The sequence below is a fragment of the Anabrus simplex genome, chromosome 2 (assembly GCF_040414725.1).
Source record: "Anabrus simplex isolate iqAnaSimp1 chromosome 2, ASM4041472v1, whole genome shotgun sequence".
NCBI lineage: Eukaryota > Metazoa > Arthropoda > Insecta > Orthoptera > Tettigoniidae > Anabrus > Anabrus simplex.
In genome coordinates, this window is record NC_090266.1 from 1,065,567,114 (window position 1) to 1,065,586,876 (window position 19,763).

Consider the following 19,763-nt stretch of genomic DNA (forward strand, 5'->3'; position numbering starts at 1 on the left):
TATAACTCGAAGTTGCCCTTACTTTCGGCATTTAAAGAACTTTTTAACGGGCACTTTGTACGCGAAACATAGTTTGGTCACAACCAGTTCACAACACTGTTACACGACTCAATGGACAGCCAGTCGACAGCTAAACACAAAACGTGAGGGTAGATGATGAAACAGGGGATTCGCTGCGTGACATCACAACTCCTCACCACATGACAAGTTGCATCATCATGCGCAACATTACTGCCAACATCAACCAGATGAAAAAAAGCTGATTAAAAGTACTGTAAAAATCATTAAACTGATTAAAATATGTCATATAGGCACTAAAATATTAAAATATGATGCATTTATCAAAATCACGAATATATGCAGTTATATGCACCATAAAAGCATGTTCAAATGACTGAAAATTCCATAATTCGTGCACATAATGTATAAGCATTCACTTTGAGACAGTATTAATACACTGTCTCCTTGTTTGACATTTTCGAGTTGGAGTTTATCTCCGTGGAAATTATTTCACTTTTTCTCCATGCGAGTGATATATGGACATAATCCTTATTATAACTTAAAATTATGAGCTGCTCCCTTCTACGGCGACAGAGGATAAGTTACTATTTATTTGAAACCTTATTATGTTCTGCAGCTTGAAATTATGTCGTGGCTGTAAGTCACTATTTGTTAATACTCTCTGCCAGGAGTTGTTAAAGTTCTGGGCGGACCGTAACTTATTCCGCAGCTCTCCTGCGCAAGGAATGAAGTCAACTTCCGGTTACCGTTGTGAGTGCAAGAGAGAGGTTGTCTGCCGTAAACATGGAAGCCGAACAGACATGCGTACATAGCTCTGCTATGTTGTGCTACTTCAAGATCGTACCAGGCTAATCCTGTGGATATTTGGGATCACATGGCCCAATTAATGTATTTCTTGAACTCTGGACAACTCTTTGGAGCATCGCAGATGTTGTATTGCTACTAACCTAAATTAGTTTGAACTTCGGCCTAATGTAAGTAACAACGTTGTTCTTCAACTCCACCGGGAAGACTAAGTTTGAAACCTTTCTTCTAACGGCATTTTACTACAATTTCATCGAAGTGTTTGTGCTAATCAATTGGTGACACATGGTATGCCTCTCCTGGGAATACGACGTGGAAAATTACCCCAAACTTATTAAAAAAAAAAAAAAAAAAAAAAAAAAACAATAATGCTGTAATTATAATAACATTTTCGGCGGCGTGTTGTGATTAGATACCGGTTCCCGTGTTTGGTATAGTATTTCAAACTTAGAATTGTTCAAAATTGGAAACCCTTAAAAATGTGGTACAAATATTGTAATATTTGTTCTGGAAACTCTTGGCATTTTCCTTTAAAAAAAAAAAAAAGGAAAGAGGTGATGTCTTGAGCTCGAGTTAGAGGAGATATTTTTAGATTGTGAAAGATACTCAGGGAGGCAGTTTTCATAAGGTTTTCCGGTGGGAATTTTTCTTTTTGCCTGCTATTTCCCCTTTTCTTTTGGCTTTTCATTTCTCTCTGGGATTTTTTTTTTTTTTTAAACTTTTCGTGCGGTCTATTGATTGCATTGTTGTGACCCTAATTATTATTGGTCCTCTCCCTCGGGTCTGAACTTGAATTGTTGTTGTTGCCATGGGGATGGACATTATGATGATTGTGATGAAAATGTAAAGGACGGTTGTGAGCTATTGCTTTCATTGATGATTTAAAAGAAAAAAAGGATTTTTGCATGCTCCGGTGATGTCTGAATGGTTTAATGCTAAGTCCGTTTGTCTTTATTTTGGGGCCGATTTTCTATATGTGTTTTGACCCATTGGTTGGTATCACTGTTCGCCCGCGTGTTGTGATTTTCTTGATTTTTCCTTTTTCCCTAGTTTATTTCGGGATTTTCTTGGTTTTCTTCCTTTTGCACGAGGTTTAGAAACCTTATATAAACTCCTCGCCTAGTATCTCGTTTGGTTGGTGTATTTTACAAGTAAAGAAAGATTAACTTAATTAATTAATTTTATGCAAGTAACTAAATTAATGACGTTGAAGGTATTAAACTCAACCTAAGGTAATTAAGCCGAAGCATAATTTATTTGTATTTTATAACTAAGAAGATAGGCTGGTTATGAAATTCATATTGGGTCCCAATAAACTAGGCCGGTTCGAACCGTAGGTTAGTTATGTTTTGATATTATTTCCCTGTTTAATTTTTTTTTTTTTTTTTCCTTATTCCTGTTGATGTTCTGAGTCCAGAGTTATTTTAATTTTACTTCTTTCTCTTATTAAATATATTTATTTATTTCAAAAGTACCTGGACGTGTGATTATTGTAGTAATTTGAAACCATACAGTGATAGTTATTTTCATTCTTTCCATGGCCTCTGGTCGCTTGTCTTATTCGTGGTAAGTACCTTGTGATGGTTTACTTTTGGGGTGATTTTGCTTCCACCTTGTTTGTTCTTTCTTAACCTATATTTCTTGTCTTGTTGCTACCTGTGCGGACACGTTGGGGATGGGTGTTTGTGCGGGTCAGTCAGTGGTAGCTCCAGAGCGTGGTTGTCATTTGTTTTCCCTTCGCTCTGGGCGGTATGCGAGCTGTTCCTTCAGAATTGCTCGCCTGTTAGTAGACCCTTGTGTTATTGTGTTTCGTCGGCTCGTAGCTACCCCTCTTGGCATCCCCCTAACATTGTCACTGTATGGTTTTAAAAGGTGTGTCTGGGTAATGAAAGGCATGTTAAGATATCTATTAAAAAATGTAAAGGAAATGCATTCATCTTGTTTAACTGTACAAAATTTGTTTCATGTTAATGTCTTCGGGGTGTTTTGTCCGGTTCGCTGTCGAGCTGTGTGCTACCTTCTTGGATTGTGTACGTGATGTTGGTATTGCTCTACCAGCTGCTGTTCGTGTGTTTCCCGCCTGCCTGCCTTTCTGCTTTCAGGTGCCTTGTATCATTCCCTTCTTTGTTTCTTCGTAAATTGGTGAGTTTGAACTTTATCAATTACTCTAGATTCTGAATTTATTATCATTTATCTTAAAAATTGTGAAATGACCGACACTTGAGCACGAATCGATTGGCTTTGGGCTACGAGTGTACCACAGTTTGCCGTGTGCTCTGTGATTTTCTTGGTGGTTATTTGTTCTGTATTTTCAGTTTCTACCTGCGAAAATGATTTAATCTGTGGTTATGGAATTAATTGCGTTTAATCGAGTTATTGCTTTTGCTCGGATATGTTGCGTGTGACGTTATTTGTTTTACTGGATTATGATCGTTGACCTGTACTCTGGGAACTTATTACATTATCTGTCCTGACGTTTTATATTGCTTCCCAGGTTTGTTGTTATTCTTATTATTTTACCTGACATGATGCTTCGACTGTGCTAAAATCATTCTGCGAGAAACTATCGTTGTTGATTTTACCTACTGCGTTGCTAACAGCGTGTGAACCTTGTATGTACTTAATCTATTGGCATGTCTACCTTGTGCCTGGTCAGTATGGGTGTGCTTTACTGCTGAACTGTTTGGCATTTCATCGTATCCTCCCATCGTTAGTGTCTATGAACCGGTTTTAAACTTTTCCTGGTTTATGTGGTTGGCATGTATGTGTTACTGTTATTTGCTCTGTGCGATTGAAATTATGCCTTGCTACCTACTTTGGCCTAAATGGGATTGTGTGCATGCCTGTACCTGTTTCTATCGAGTACTTGATTCTTGATGATTGTTGAACTTTAAAATTAATCCTCCCTGTGATGTTTCTTTACATTGGGGCGGTTGTTACCTCGAAAATCCTTACCTTTACTTGGTCTGGCAAATGTTTCCTAACCTTGTTTTGTTAACATTAGTCCCGAGGGGAACTTGACTTTGAAGTGTAGAGCCTTATATCTACTTGCAAGTCATCATTTATGTTTTATACAACCTGTCGGTGGTGATGTGTTTCCATGTTTGCTGTGCGATTGCTGATCTGTGCTAGCTGCGAGACTTGGCTGTGCTTTTTGCATGAGTGGTTTCCATTTTTACCCTGTCTTGCTGTTGGTGTCCGTTTGGTGTGTCGTTAGGTGGTGGACGGAGGCATGTTACATTATGTCATCTGTTATTGGGTAGTTATGGGCTATAGTTGAACTCTGTTAATCGGAGATTGGGTTGGTGACTTGTTGGCCACGTGCCTGGACATTTTAGTGTCTTTGCTTGTTTACCCTTTTCCTAACTATTGATTGCTTGTGGTTCTCTGTTTCATTGTGTTTGGTACCCTATTATCGGTTGTATTTGTTACCTGGTTGGAAGTATTTGTACGGTGCGGCCTGCCTCAAGTGTTCCTGCTGATGAATTGTCTATGGTGGAATTATTAAACTAGCTCGTTCTGTCTGAAATTTGTGACCTTGTTGTCATTCTGATGTAAATTTTTGATCATATATGGAGGTTCTTGTATTTGGTAGTTCTCGGCATATCTGACTTGGTACCCTGTTGAAGTCATTATGTGTCTAGGTATATTTCTTCTGCAAAATTCATTCAACCTATCCTTATTTGCCTAGTTCCATTTCGAGTTGAGAGTTCTATGCAACCCTCTACCTTATCTACTTATTGTTTTGGAGTTGAGTGATGCAGTAGGGTCATAACACCTGAGGACTGAGTTCCTTTTAACCTGTAATGGTTTGGTCGTGATCCTGTGTTTGAAGGAAAGAGTACGGTACCGTAAGTTTGATTTTGGGATTTACATATTGATTACTGAGCATGTTGTTGAGGATGGTGTATTCCTTTTATCCCTTTAAGGGCTAACACGTGGCTCGGGGTAGTCATTATGGTTTTACTATTATTATTGTGGTGTGTGTAATTGCGATTATGGCATGTCAGGTAAGGGCGATGTGTTGCCTTGATGTTTTACCTTGTGCCTCTGTAGATTTGGGAATAACCCCTCGCATGAATTTACTTCTCTTTTGGAACTATCTTACCTTGTTGTAACTTGCTGGTTTCGTGTTTCCTGGTTTCTTCATTTCCTGTCTCCCTGCATTTCTGGTTGATCTGATGTCATCATATCTGTTTTTGGTTCTTCTGTAATGCTCATTTTAAATTTTATCTGCCACTCTATGGTGTTCTCTCAGTGGTTCTTTTGTGTCTGTTGACATTGGTGTTGATCATCTTACCGTGCTTTGAGTTTGCTACTCTGGTATGGGACGGATTAGGATTCTCTTAGTCGGTACTGGAATCTTCCTGCTAATAGATTATGGGGTCTATTAGTTGAGAACTGCCTTCTTCATGCTTCTGTGAGCATTTTCCATGGACTTGCCTCGCATTCCACCACTTATGTTTTATTTGCCTGCTCCCCTGGGAGATAGGAGGAGGCACCTGTTGGCTGTAGAGCGACAGTGTGATCGGAAGGTCACGTATTTATAGACCAGGTAATGCCGAGACCCTATTGGGTAACCGGTAGTGTACGCTGTGTTGGTCAGTGCTCGTTATTTTCCTTTTGGGGTCTTCTGATCTGAGGTTTTAAATTTCCTTTTAATTTGATTGGGTGTCCCTTTGTGGAATGAATTGTGATTATGTTTCCATGCAGTAGGTTAGTTACCTGATTCCAGATTTTGTTCCCTCCTGAGTTTCTCCTGTCCCTATTTCTGTCCTGTTGCTTCCATGGAGCTAATTATGGTCCTGTGTTGTACTTAATTTTGATCTGTAAGTTTTGGTAGCTTGGTGTTTGTTGGTTGATCTGTTGTTGATGACAAACTGAAACGCGTACCCTCCATCCTAATGAGCTTTAAGAGGTCTCCAACCGATCCTGCCTACTCTTCCCTTGCTATGAATTTGTTTACCTTTTTAGCCTTGGATTTTTCCATATTTTATATCCTATTTTCGCTTACCTGAAACTTTGCTAATTGATTGTGTATTGGTTGCCTCTCCTTGTTCTTGTTCATCTTGGTTATGCAGGTGTATATGGAACGTTGAGCCTCATTTGTTGGATATTCATTTGCATCTTTTCTGGTGTATTTGTGAAATTTGGAATTTTGCGAGCTCGCTGTGTTGAAGATCAGCCTCTGTTCTGTTCTACTTGTTGGAATTAGTTCTGGTTACCTTGGTTCTGCTTGTGTTATGCATTATTTGGGGTATTTTTGTGGTATACTCGGGCCCTAGTTCAATCGAGCGCAAGTTAAAAATTTAAATTAAAGCTAATACTTGGATCTTGGGTATCATGTAGTTCTGCATACACCAATTTATGATCCTTTCTTGTTCCCTGTTCCTTGCTCCCTTGCGTTCCTTCCTTTTCGGGTGGTAATCTTCGTTTATCTTGATATTGAAACAAGAAGATTGCATTTCTTAGTAGGTAAATGGGAACTCGATATATAAAACTGATATTAAGATTGAGAATATCTCTATTACTATCTCAAAAGGTTTAAAATTGATGTTTGGGAATTTTCCATTCGTTAACTGAAACATGTCCTGGTACAGAGGTGATATAATTATGGTAAAAGAAAATACCCAAGAACTTGCAAATTAATTTTCTTTTGAAGGAAATAATTCCGGGAGTTCGTCGTAATCATGATGCATTTATCTACTGTATGTGAACTATGAATCAACATTTTGGTTATGTGGCTGGTGTAGTACAACAGACTTATTATTCTTGTGATTTCTGTACTAAGCAAGCATCGGGTTTAAAAGTACTAACTACAATTGGAAGGCATATACATTGGTATGTTGGTGTTCCTGGGGCATAATGCAATCATGTTAAGGGAGTGCATGGAAGTGAACTTATCTCGGTGTGTCGTTTATTCATATGGACTCCTTCACCAAAATTTAGTATACTTCTGGACCACCGCAGTATGTGTAACATAAAGTACGAGTGTACGTGTGGTTTCTGGGCGGGAGGCTGAGACAGTATTAATACACTGTCTCCTTGTTTGACATTTTCAAGTTGGAGTCTATCTCCGTGGAAATTATTTCACTTTTTCTCCATGCGAGTGATATATGGACATAATCCTTATTATAACTTAAAATTATGAGCTGCTCCCTTCTACGGTGACAGAGGATAAGTTACTATTTATTTGAAACCTTATTATGTTCTGCAGCTTGAAATTATGTCGTGGCTGTAAGTCACTATTTGTTAATACTCTCTGCCAGGAGTTGTTAAAGTTCTGGGCGGACCGTAACTTATTGCGCAGCTCTCCTGCGCAAGGAATGAAGTCAACTTCCGCTTACCGTTGTGAGTGCAAGAGAGAGGTTGTCTGCCGTAAACATGGAAGCCAAACAGACGTGCGTACATAGCTCCGCTATGTTGTGCTACTTCAAGATCGTACCAGGCTAATCCTGTGGATATTTGGGGTCACATGGCCCAATTAATGTATTTCTTGAACTCTGGACAACTCTTTGGAGCATCGCAGATGTTGTATTGCTACTAACTTAAATTAGTTTGAACTTCGGCCTAATGTAAGTAACAACGTTGTTCTTCAACTCCACCAGGAAGACTGTAAGTTTGAAACCTTTCTTCTAACGGCATTTTACTAGTTTGTGCTAATCAATTGGTGACACATGGTATGCCTCTCCTGGGAATACGACGTGGAAAATTACCCCAAACTTATTAAAAAAAAAAAAACAATAATGCTGTAATTATAATGATAACATTTTCGGCGGCGTGTTGTGATTAGATACCGGTTCCCGTGTTTGGTATAGTATTTCAAACTTAGAATTGTTCAAAATTGGAAACCCTTAAAAATGTGGTACAAATATTGTAATATTTGTTCTGGAAACTCTTGGCATTTTCCTAAAAAAAAAAAAAAAAAAAAAAAGAGGTGATGTCTTTTAGATTGTGAAAGATACTAAGGGAGGCAGTTTTCATAAGGTTTTCCAGTGGGAATTTTTCTTTTTGCCTGCTATTTCCCCTTTTCTTTTGGCTTTTCATTTCTCTCTGGGATTTTTTTTTTTTTTTAAACTTTTCGTGCGGTCTGTTGATTGCATTGTTGTGACCCTAATTATTATTGGTCCTCTCCCTCGGGTCTGAACTTGAATTGTTGTTGTTGCCATGGGGATGGACATTATGATGATTGTGATGAAAATGTAAAGGACGGTTGTGAGCTATTGCTTTCATTGATGATTTAAAAGAAAAAAGGATTTTTGCATGCTCCGGTGATGTCTGAATGGTTATATGCTAAGTCCGTTTGTCTTTATTTTGGGGCCGATTTTCTATATGTGTTTTGACCCATTGGTTGGTATCACTGTTCGCCCGCGTGTTGTGATTTTCTTGATTTTTCCTTTTTCCCTAGTTTATTTCGGGATTTTCTTGGTTTTCTTCCTTTTGCACGAGGTTTAGAAACCTTATATAAACTCCTCGCCTAGTATCTCGTTTGGTTGGTGTATTTTACAAGTAAAGAAAGATTAACTTAATTAATTAATTTTATGCAAGTAACTAAATTAATGACGTTGAAGGTATTAAACTCAACCTAAGGTAATTAAGCCGAAGCATAATTTATTTGTATTTTATAACTAAGAAGATAGGCTGGTTATGAAATTCATATTGGGTCCCAATAAACTAGGCCGGTTCGAACCGTAGGTTAGTTATGTTTTGATATTATTTCCCTGTTTAATTTTTTTTTCTTTCTTATTCCTGTTGATGTTCTGAGTCCAGAGTTATTTTAATTTTACTTCTTTCTCTTATTAAATATATTTATTTATTTCAAAAGTACCTGGACGTGTGATTATTGTAGTAATTTGAAACCATACAGTGATAGTTATTTTCATTCTTTCCATGGCCTCTGGTCGCTTGTCTTATTCGTGGTAAGTACCTTGTGATGGTTTACTTTTGGGGTGATTTTGCTTCCACCTTGTTTGTTCTTTTTTAACCTATATTTCTTGTCTTGTTGCTACCTGTGCGGACACGTTGGGGATGGGTGTTTGTGCGGGTCAACTTTAACCCCTAAAAGAAAACTGATGAAGTTTAGTTTCACCTCGGTGGGTACATAAATTCTCAGAACACCTAGCAAGTTTGCTGTACGGTTGGGGTCACATAGCTGTGAGCTTGCATTCAGGAGATATTGGGTTGGAATCCCACCATTGGCAGAGCTGAAGATGGTTTTTTGTGGTTTTCAAATTTCACACCAGACAAATGCTGGGGCTGTATATTAATTAAGGCCACAGCTGCTACATCCTCAATGCTGCATCTCTGAGTACCTGTGATGTGTTAGTGAGATGTTAAGCCACTTAAAAAAAAAAAAAAAAAACACAGGGACACCGAAAATCCTCATGCGATACACAAGGTACCTCTTCATGACATGAAAGTTAGTGTTTGGTGTGCAGTTAGTGGACAAAGGAAATATGATTGGACCCATATGTTTTTCATGAAACACAAACCTCAGAGTGATACGTTTTTTGCATCCTTTCTTTACCATGTTGACTGAGGAAGAGAGAGTACTTTCACCAAGACGGTGCTATGGACCATGCTGGATGTAATTCTACTGCAATTAGAAATGTGTTTGGATAATTAGCAGGAGATTATGGCCAGCTCATTCTCCAGATCTCGGTATGCGTCACTTCTATTTGTCACGGAAATTTGAAACAGAAAGTTCATGAGAACAATCTGCGTCCAGCTGAGGCCATGGAAAATCAAATTAGGAGAGTGGTAAGTGAAATAACAAGAGACGAATTATGACGATATTATCAGCAGCTGCTATGATCCTAAGGTAAGAAAAGGAAAACTGCAGACTGTTTTTCATTTCTTTCCTGTGTTCTGATGATAAAGAGGCTGTTTCCAGATTCCTTCTTGTTGAAAAGAAAAGCGGCTGTCTCCAGCAAGGAGGACCAGCAGGGTTCTGGGGCAACTAAACCTGTCCTTCCTATAAGCTTGTTATGCTCACCTTGCTTAAATTTAATGTGAACTGTTGTTTGGAGGTCACTGTACTATTTCTGAAATACTACCAGTTATGCCAACCAGCACCCTTGTCCCTCTTTCTCCATTTTATACAGATATATAAAGAGCTTCATTTAGCCACACCTAACATGCAACTTATAATCAGACAAAATATGCCTACCTGATAAACCAGAATGATCAGCCGAAAGAGCTGCCATACTGAAGTTGAATGAACCACCCGAAGTAACAGATCCAAAAAGCTTACTCTCGGGTGTTGAAAGATAGGCAGAGCCCAAGTGTCCTTGTATGCTATCGTGGTCCTGTTGGTCTTCTGCTGACTGAGACGACTGCTGATGACTGCCACCACCAACTTCAGTTGCTGCTTCAACAGAATCATTGCTATTATCACCCTCTGTTTTACCACAAAGCAACTCAACAGGTTCAGTCTTGACACCATCCAGGAGACCTCCTGTAGGTGATGGTGATGACGAGTCATGGTCTCCACTGGACTCCTGATCGGTCTTTTTAACTGTGCCAGATGATGTGGTCAACTGCGATGTTTTAGGAAAGGGAGTTGTTGAGAAGTCCGTAGGGGTCGCTTGATTAGTAGAAGCTGAGGTAGTTTCACCGTTGTTATGGCTGTTGTTTTCGAGGCCAGTAGATGTCACTGCTGTTCTAGCCCGTTTATTGGGTGTTGCATGCTGTGACTGTTCAGAGGAGTCCGATTGTTGTTCTGCCGAGTTATGTCGCTCTCGGCGATTTGAGGAAGCCACTGCAGCTGCAGCAGCACGTCGGAGCAGCTGCTGTACTGTTGCTCCTCCAGAGGTAGCAGGTGGCGGTGAAGGTGGTGAGGTAAACAAAGCATCTTCCACCAGCTTGTCCGTAAAGCTGTGCTGCATGTTTCCACGCAACGTGCCTTGGGTCTGACTGGGAAACTGAAAAAAATACCAGAAGAACCAGTTTATAAATACACAGGAACTGTAGGAATGAGGATTCAAACAACAATATGTGATGGATAACAAGGTTCAGTCACAATTAAAGTAATGTTATTTAACACTTTCAACTGATTTAGATTTCAGGAATGCTGTAATTTTTCCCCACACAAGTTCTTTAATGAACCAAAAGCCTATGACCCAGAGTTATCACATTTTAACACCCTCAAATTCCACCAATCCGAACCAGGATTCTAAAAAACCTGAATTTAAGGTTACTCAAGACATTTGGCTTGGAAGTATTTTAGAAGTGAAAGCGATACTGAAGGGTGTGCACGTGGTAATAGTAACTGAAGTGAGGTTGAGAGCTTGCCATCCAAAAGTGATAGATAGGTAAAGGATGAAGATCATTGGATATGGGTGGCAGGGGAAAACAATACAATTTTTAATTCATTCATCAGAAGTATTGAAGTTTCTATATTTTTATATCAACAATTGCACAAAACAAATCATTACGCTAGGAAACAGTTGTCTGACCCTAATAGCACACTAGCAAGGATAGATAAGGTTCAATTTGCTCTCTACATTATAATGTTACTGGTCCAAAAGTCCCGTGAACCATTTTAGGCCTTCTGAAGCAAAGATAAGAGCCTCTTCATAACCCAGTGTGTTCCGACATTTGTCACATCAAATCCTCATTCTCAAGAGTCATTACTGGAGAGTACAAATCCTCTGTATACTAAATTAAGAAACAGCATTAAGATATTCCTGTCGTGCAATGATCTGCATGGTAAATTTTTTTTTAAATGTGTGCCAAAGACCAGGGCACAGCTTAAGACTCTGTCAGGAGATTTAATTCTGGTTTCTGAGTAAACCCTGTGACCTTTTAAATATGAGGTGAATGGGTTAAGTAATGGCATAAATTCTAAACATTTCATCATTTTACATAGGGTAATGGAATCTTCGGCGCAAGAATCATGTCAGAAGTGAACATAGGGTATATAGATATATCCTATCTATTGAAGGTGTATCTCACCAAGGAGGGCTGGTGTACCATACCGGCTTTAACATACAATCGTCTCACGTATAACATGACCATCATACGCTAATGGTGTTCTAAAAGAAATGTTTGTCTATGTACTGGTACAATAGCTGGAGTTAAATTTATGAAGTACAACAGTCACCTTTACACTGAAATAACGGAATAGATTACATTTGTTATTTGTGTTTTCTACTCCCGTTCTTCTCCTCTTCCTCCCCTTAGCTCTTCAGTACTTACACAGGAATCTGATTCAGAGTACAGTTTTTCCCACACTATATCCTCACACTTGTTCATGTCATTAGAAACAGATTACATTTCACACCCTCTTACAATGGGCTCACTCAGGATTTCTCCCCATGTTGTGGTTACCCAACTGAGCCAGCAGATGAATGCTTGATTTCTACAACTTGACTGTCCATGGCAGTTACATTAGTACTGCAAAACTTCCCTCATACCTATAACGGCTGCAGATGGTCATTTTGACCGCTGCCGCTTACTGATGTGTATCTAATATTCAGGGGCTGGGAAACATCTGAATGTTCAATAATATATTTTAAAACAACTTAGTTTACAATTGGAACTTATTGTATACAAAACAACTCAAGGTTAAATATTTATAATTGTTCATTTTACTTCTAATAGGTAACAATGAAATATGTTGGCATACTTTCAATCTAATGCCTTTGCAATAAGCTTATAAGATGATAAAAATGATTTATGTGGACTTTAGTTCCTATTTACTTAGAGACTTGTTTAAGCACTTGATAAGCAATTTATGCAAGTGATTATCTTAGGCAAACATTTTCCATGGACTATCTTGTTGCATGAAGAACATGTGTCACAAGTTTGTTTTGTTTACAGTTGGAGTTCACTTGAAATTGTTGTCGCTTATGACTGGCACATTGGTCCTGAGGTTGAGGCTCAGGCTGAAGTTCAGGAAGTTCAATCAATTGGGATACTGTTGTCTTCACAAAATCAGATCGTAATTCTTGTATTACTTGAAGAATATGATCATGTTGACTGATTCTTGGTTCCATAATTTCCTTGTAAACTCTCCATGATTTTACTGCTGCTAGAACAAGTGCATTGTAAAATGCATGGATCCAGCCCTAGTAGAGTACTGAAGAGCCATTTGATCAACAATATTGAGCCCTTATTGAAGTGCTCATTTAATTAATCATTCATATGTGAGAGGACAGAGAATATTTCATTTCATTGAGTCTTGGTAACTTGCTGGGCTCTAATATAATCACCGTACATTTTGCAATTTCAACCGGAAGCTTGGAGACGAGGGTCTATTTGTTCGCAAGCTATATTAAGAAGGAAGGATTTCTACAAAAAGCACCCAGCTTTCATGTGTTTGGTTTAGAACAAGGAAATAATGTAAGTACAATGGCGTGGACAAACGGACTACATTTTTGGAAGCCCAGCGAGAGGCTAGGAGATCATACAAAACAAGTTTGAAATAAGCGTCATGCACGCAATGTTTATTATTATTATTATAATTATTATTACTATTATTTATTATCCACTAATTGTGAGTACAATTTAGGGATGGTGAATGGAGAAAGGGCATAGCCCCACATACACAGAAGTGCCTCCATCACCACTTAGAATTACAATATACAAATATACAATTACATTCTACATAGTGTGCTTATATACAGTTACCGTATTTACATAATACACACAAGACCTGCCCAACATTCAAGTAATCTCTCTCTCTCTCACTCACTCACACACACACACGCACGCACGCACTCTCTCTCTCTCTCTCTCTCTCTCTCTCTCATCCCCACATACACTTTAGCTAGGCTGGCTCACTCATACCCACATACAGTAGAAAAATTATGTTTTGTACAGAAGGTTCTGTTATATATACCTCCTTTTTACATCTTTACAAACATTTTCTGCAGGTAGTTCTTTTATCTGTGGTGGGAGTTCATTCCACAACCGAGCAGAACAAATAAAGAAGCCACTTTGATATGATGCTGTTCTTGCAAATGGAGGGAAAAGGGACACACCTCGACCTCTTTGAGTGGAACGAATAATTCAGCCATAAGCGGTTGAAAGGGTATATATGAATGTTACCTGCGAGGGATTTTCTCAGGAAAGCAATATCTATTTGCTTACAGAGGGTTGTTATGGAGGGCAGTGACCTGGCTGTGTTTAAATGACCGTGCTGAGTAATTAGTTGTTCTGCTCAGCATTGAACTCCCTCTAGTTTCATCATGTTCTCCACTGTAGCAGGGTGCCAGGAAGAAGCTCATACAACAGTATTGGCCATACTAATGACAAATAGGCTGTCTGAACTGCTTTCTTCCTTGCACCCAGTAAAGATCTGCAGATGAATCCCAGGACTCTGTATGCTTTGCACCATATTTCCTCAACATGCTTGTTCCATTTTAAATTGCTGCAAATGTGAATGCCAAGCAATTTTATTGAGGTACAAGGCATCAGGCTTTTACCACACAGTGAAATTTGGTGTTGTAATTGTGATCTTGCTCTAGTTAAGCTGATGTATTTACATTTCTGTACATTTATAGACATTCCATTTATTTTGCACCACAGAGCCACATTATCCAGATCTGACTGCAAATTATTTACGTAGTTCTCATTGCGAATGGTTCTGTAAATGATGGTGTCATCAGCGTACTGTGCCAAAGAAAGACGATACACAACCTGGCATCCAGCGTAAACATCGTGTACAGAAGCAGCCCTATCACACTACCTTGAATCACACCCGAGGTGACTAAAGTTTGTTCTGACCTGGCCCCATTAAACACAACGCTCTGTGTCTGACCTACCAGGAATGATCCGAAACCACACCTGCAGGTTGCCTTGAATGCCATACTTGTTAAGTTTTAACAACAGTCGTCGATGAGGTACCTGATCAAAGGCCTTACTCCAGTTGAGAGTTACGCAGTCCACTTGGGATATATTAGACTAGTCCAGGGAATATTGCCACTCATCAATTACTGTTGTTGAAAGTGTATTACAGGATTTTCCAGGAAGGAATCCATGTTGGTTGTTATTCAATAGGTTTCTCTCATTCAGAAAATCCAGCACATGTTTAACAATTAGGCATTCCATGCATTTACATAAGCCAGATGTAATAGAGACTGGGCGATACTTGATTATATTTTCCCTGTCACCGTCTATGAATACGTGAACAAAAAGGTAGCACCATTCCGATATTGGCTATGCAGTGGTTAAAGTGAGAGGTGGCCCTAAACAAGCATACAAAGGCGTCCATGAAGACGAATTAACAAAAGTGACCAGCGCGTGGGCTAGTGAGCCCGTTATTCGGCAGGAGTCTTTGAAGGTGTTATGTCGAGAAAGGTATAGTTACGCAAGTGCGGAATCAGGTTTTATGTATCTGGATCATGTGAGGACTTCTAACATTTAGCTTTATATGCTCAGACTGCACTTAATTAATCATGTTTTAACTTTGATAAATTTGTGTTCAGTATGTTCGAATTTCAGACAGAACAGTTTCCGACATGATTATTTACACGCATAGCTACCTGCCTATTTAAAGTAGATTTTTTGAGGACAGGAACATCACAGTTTCTCGTCCAGCATTTGTGTACTGTTTGCAGATGTTTGAGCTGTGACATAACACTGTCGAAGTATGGAGCGAGTGGGGAAAATTTTACCTACATATGGGGTTAGACAAGCGAAAGAGTTGTCTCGCAGCTGAATGGGAACCGGTTTTTCATGGCTCGGAAATTACCTCGGCAGTAGCAAATAGTAACTGGCAGGTTGTCTTGACCCAGTTTTTCAATACCGTGAATGAATGGATGTTTTAGTCAACCTCCGAACTAGCAGAAGCAGCAAGACGCCGAGATCACATTCCTACGCCAGGATGGAGAACAAAGGACTGATCAAGTTCAATTTTGAAGGCATCACAGTCAATAAGGCTGGTTAAAAGGATTGGGAGCCGGCTGTCCATAGGCCGGTGGCCGAATCAACAAATAGATGAGTACTAGATTTGCAATGTGATTATGTATGTGTGCACATGTTTTAATGTAGCCAAGGGGGTTAGTTTGTAATTTAACCCATTGCCTTGTAATAACGGATATTTCCGTCATTGTCCGCGGGGTCCCATAAATGCAATGACGGAAATTTCCGTCCACTCTCTTTATTGCTTTGTTGAGGTTTCCACGGATACATATCGAAATCTCTTTGCAATCCCAACATGTCTACGAGATGTTGGTAATCATACTGCAGCTATCTTTGCCCTTCAGCTACGTATTTCACCACCAAAGAGTCTAAATATGATTGAGTAAATTACCGCATAAAGCTTTAGTGAAGGTAAAGTAAACGTTATGGCAGAGTCGGATGAAGGTCGAATCTTAAGTTTTTTGGAGGAAAGCGATGTCGATGACAGTTTTTTGATGAAAGTGATACTGAATTACCTTTGAGTGATGTTAGCATTAGTAGTTCTGAAGAATTAGATGACATTATTGAAGAAAATGAAAACTGGGACGCAGGTGGATGTGCATAACCTAGAAGACTGGAAATGGACACAAACAGACAATGTTCTAAATAATATGCGGTTTATTATAGATGGAGAAGTGAACTCTGTGGTAGCAGGAAGATTAGGCGAGAATCCAGGGAAGGCTGAAGTGCATGATGAGTTTTTGACTGACGAATTCTGGGAACTTTTAAAGAACGAAACTAACGCTAACGCAGCAAAATGTCTTTGGCATATTGAAAGTAATCCTACAAAAAAAACTTATGATGAGATGAACTGGTTTCCTATGAAAAAGGCTGAATTGTAGAGCATTTTGCGTTATGTATGTTGATGTCTCAGACTAAAAAGTCTTCGGTTCAAGAATACTGGACTAAGAGAAGGGTTAGAGAAACACCAATATTTTCAGAAACCATGTCTCATTGATGTTTCAGTATCATATCTAGATATTTGCATTTTGTCCCAGATTCTCCAGAAACCCAGTGTGATAAGCTCTGGAAAGTTAGACCTGCTTTGCAGCTACTGTTGGACAAGTTTCAGAAGGTGTACATGTCTGGAAAAAGAATAAGTCTGCTGTTCTGACACTAGCTATTACTGGAAGTTTCGTTTATATGTCAGTAATGAACCTCAGTATGTAGATGGGACAAGTGATGCCAGAAGACTACTGTGCAGTGAGGCAATTGTTCTTGAATTGTGTGACGAATTGCTAGGATCATGCAGGACTATTTATATGGACAATTGGTATAGTTCACCTACTCCTTCCAGGGACCTGATAATGAAAAATACCAATGTCACTGGAACTGTACGTCCAAACTGGAAATTCATGCCACCCCATTTTGCAGCAACGAACCTAAAGAAAGGAGAGCTGACTTTTGCCTCAGCAAATGACATCCTTGTCACAAAATGGGTGGATAAAAAGAATGTACATCATCTATCAACAGTGCATCAAAGACCAGATTTTGTGGAAACTAGAAACTAAAGGGGCAAACTTGTTCTGAAACCAAACATGGTCGTGGACTACAATTCTGGAATGGTTGGTGTTGATTCACATGACCAACGCCTTGAATCATATCCCCTAATGAGACAATATGCCAAAGGTTATAAGAAAATATACTTCTATGTGCTCGATATGGCAATGCAAAATGCTAGCGTCATTCATCACATGCTGAATCCTGGAAAAAGGAGGCCCAGCTTTTCCAGTTTCAGGGTCGATGTAGCAGAGCAACTTTTGGAGTGTGCTGTTTTGCCTGATTATCCAACCAGAGACCAGCCCAGTGTATGAAGTACTGTACACCAGTGAGATTACAATGAAAACATTGAAGTCACTGCCCTGTCAAAATAATAGCAACAGCAAGCAAGGCATCTCCATCCAGAAGGTGCAAGGTCTGCTATGACTGCAGAGAAAAAAATCCCGAGGGAAAGAACAGGGGTGAATCCTGTTATGAATATGATACGTGGAAGGTAGCACTGCATGTAGACAAGTGTTTTAAGATCAACCACACTGTGTTGAACTATTGTTGGAATGTGAACTGTGTTTCAGTGTGTTAACTTGTAGCAAAAGCATTCTCTTTTAACCCCTCAGCGTTACAGCCATTTAAAGAGCTTCCTGCCCCGCAGCCGGATGAGATTTCAACTACGCGCGACTGAAATACATCGATTCACTTCAAGCGTTACTACAAGTATGAGAGTAGCCCGATATTCACGAAATTTGGAATTCCTTATGATAGAACGACGTACATGCAGATAATTACATAATTGTTTCACATTTCCTTAGTAATTTAGTTTCATGTGATAGAGTGCGAAGCACTTTTTGAGACAGAGACCCAAGTCACACTCCTGGCAGCAGTACATCGACGTCTTCTTGTCACCGTGTTTTGAACACACGATACGTCTCTGAGGTTTGGATTTCTCACTCTTGTGTGCTAATTTCCTGGTAAAATGTCTTTCCTGCAACCTTGGAACTGTATTATCTGATGCGCACCGGCCTTGAATGTTTCGTTCCCCGCCCGAGCAAGCGTATTTTGTAAACAAACCTTCCATCAGCTGAACCCGATAAGATAACTGATCAATGTTTGTCCCTGTGACTTGTCTGAATATTATTAGAGAATTCAAGAATCAGAATTCACTGTTGAAAACTTCCCTTTGACCTGTATAATTATCCATAGCCTCCAACACGAAATTTCCAAGTACTGGTTCCTCCCCATCGTCACTCATCATTTACCACTGCATCCGCTAAAGCCACATCATCTATTTCATTATCACTGCTGCTAATACTGTCACTACTACTTCCGACTAAACTTTCATCTGAATTATACAGTATTTCAAGCACGTTAATGTCAGTCAAACCACGGCTGGAGCTAGCCATTGAGGGCGGTGCGTCACACGGACTGAAGAAGCTGCAGCGAGACCAAAAGCAGCAGGATGAAACTGAATGAGAAGAATAACATTTATGACGAAAAAAAAAAAAACTCTATACATATTTCAGATAAAAGGTCGAGACATAGTCTTTCGAACGAGATATATACCGCGAACAACTGGTTCTCGTATCGTATGACAAAGCAGCACTAACTCTTGCCTACACAGTGCGCTCTTGGACAGTTACGAAAATATTACTAGCTGAGAAACAAAGACAAATATAATAAATAAACCGCACTCTTAATGGAAAATTAGAACAAAGAACATCACGCGAAAAGACAAACTTCTCAGAATATCATTTCTTTATTTTATTCTGTGGGAAGGAATGAAGCAAACAGACTTTTTAAAAAGGCAGAGATTAGTGCTGAGTTACTTGACAAATACTTATCCTTACAAAAACAACTTCATTTTAACAATTTTCAATTCTTATTTACAACACTGATAAAACCGAAAATGTCTTCTTGAAAACAAAACAATTTGAATATACATAACTCGAAAAATCTTCCGGCTATAGCCGTAAATGTGAAATCATGTATGGGTCTATACCACGTATAGAGGTTGGCGGCTACGGAAGGAAATAGGGTCTATACCATATATAGAGGTCGGCGCTGAGGGGTTAAGCTAGATTAAATCTCAATCAATGTATATTTATTTTCAAGAAAAATTGCATTTCAATGGGTTAATTTCAGTAAGTTTAGCTGTTGTTTGAAAGGACTACATTCTATTACAGTAAATGTTAGGAAGCTAGTAAATGTTAATAACTGTAATGTACATGTGGACCGGTTGCATGTCACAGCTTGCCTTTTTAATTTTTTGAGATTTTATGGCTGAGTGGTTAATGTCATTCTTTTTATAAGTCAGTTTTTTGCTTTAGCCTCGTTTATTTTTGTTTTGTTTTGTTTTCGTTTTGATGTTTGAGATGTAGTGAACAGCTCGGGGCTTATATGTACATGTAAAAAGGACTTAAAGTCCGGAAGGACTAGATTCAATTGATAATGGGAGTTCAAAGTTTACAAAAACATGCAGTCACGTTTTCTTTGATTTATTGCATGAAGTGTGAATGTGTGGAATGGTGGAGATTGGA

General features: G+C 39.1%; 1 protein-coding gene across 9 annotated transcripts in view; it reads right to left on the reverse strand.

Moving 5' to 3' along the window:
• Positions 1 to 19,763, reverse strand: part of br (broad-complex core protein) — a 677,309-nt gene that overhangs the window by 480,687 nt on the left and 176,859 nt on the right. For all 9 annotated transcript variants that reach the window (XM_068226391.1, XM_068226393.1, XM_068226392.1 and 6 more), the window contains one exon: positions 9,995 to 10,748. In XM_068226391.1, the coding sequence (XP_068082492.1) occupies positions 9,995 to 10,748 (754 nt within the window). The remainder of the gene's footprint in view (positions 1 to 9,994; positions 10,749 to 19,763) is intronic.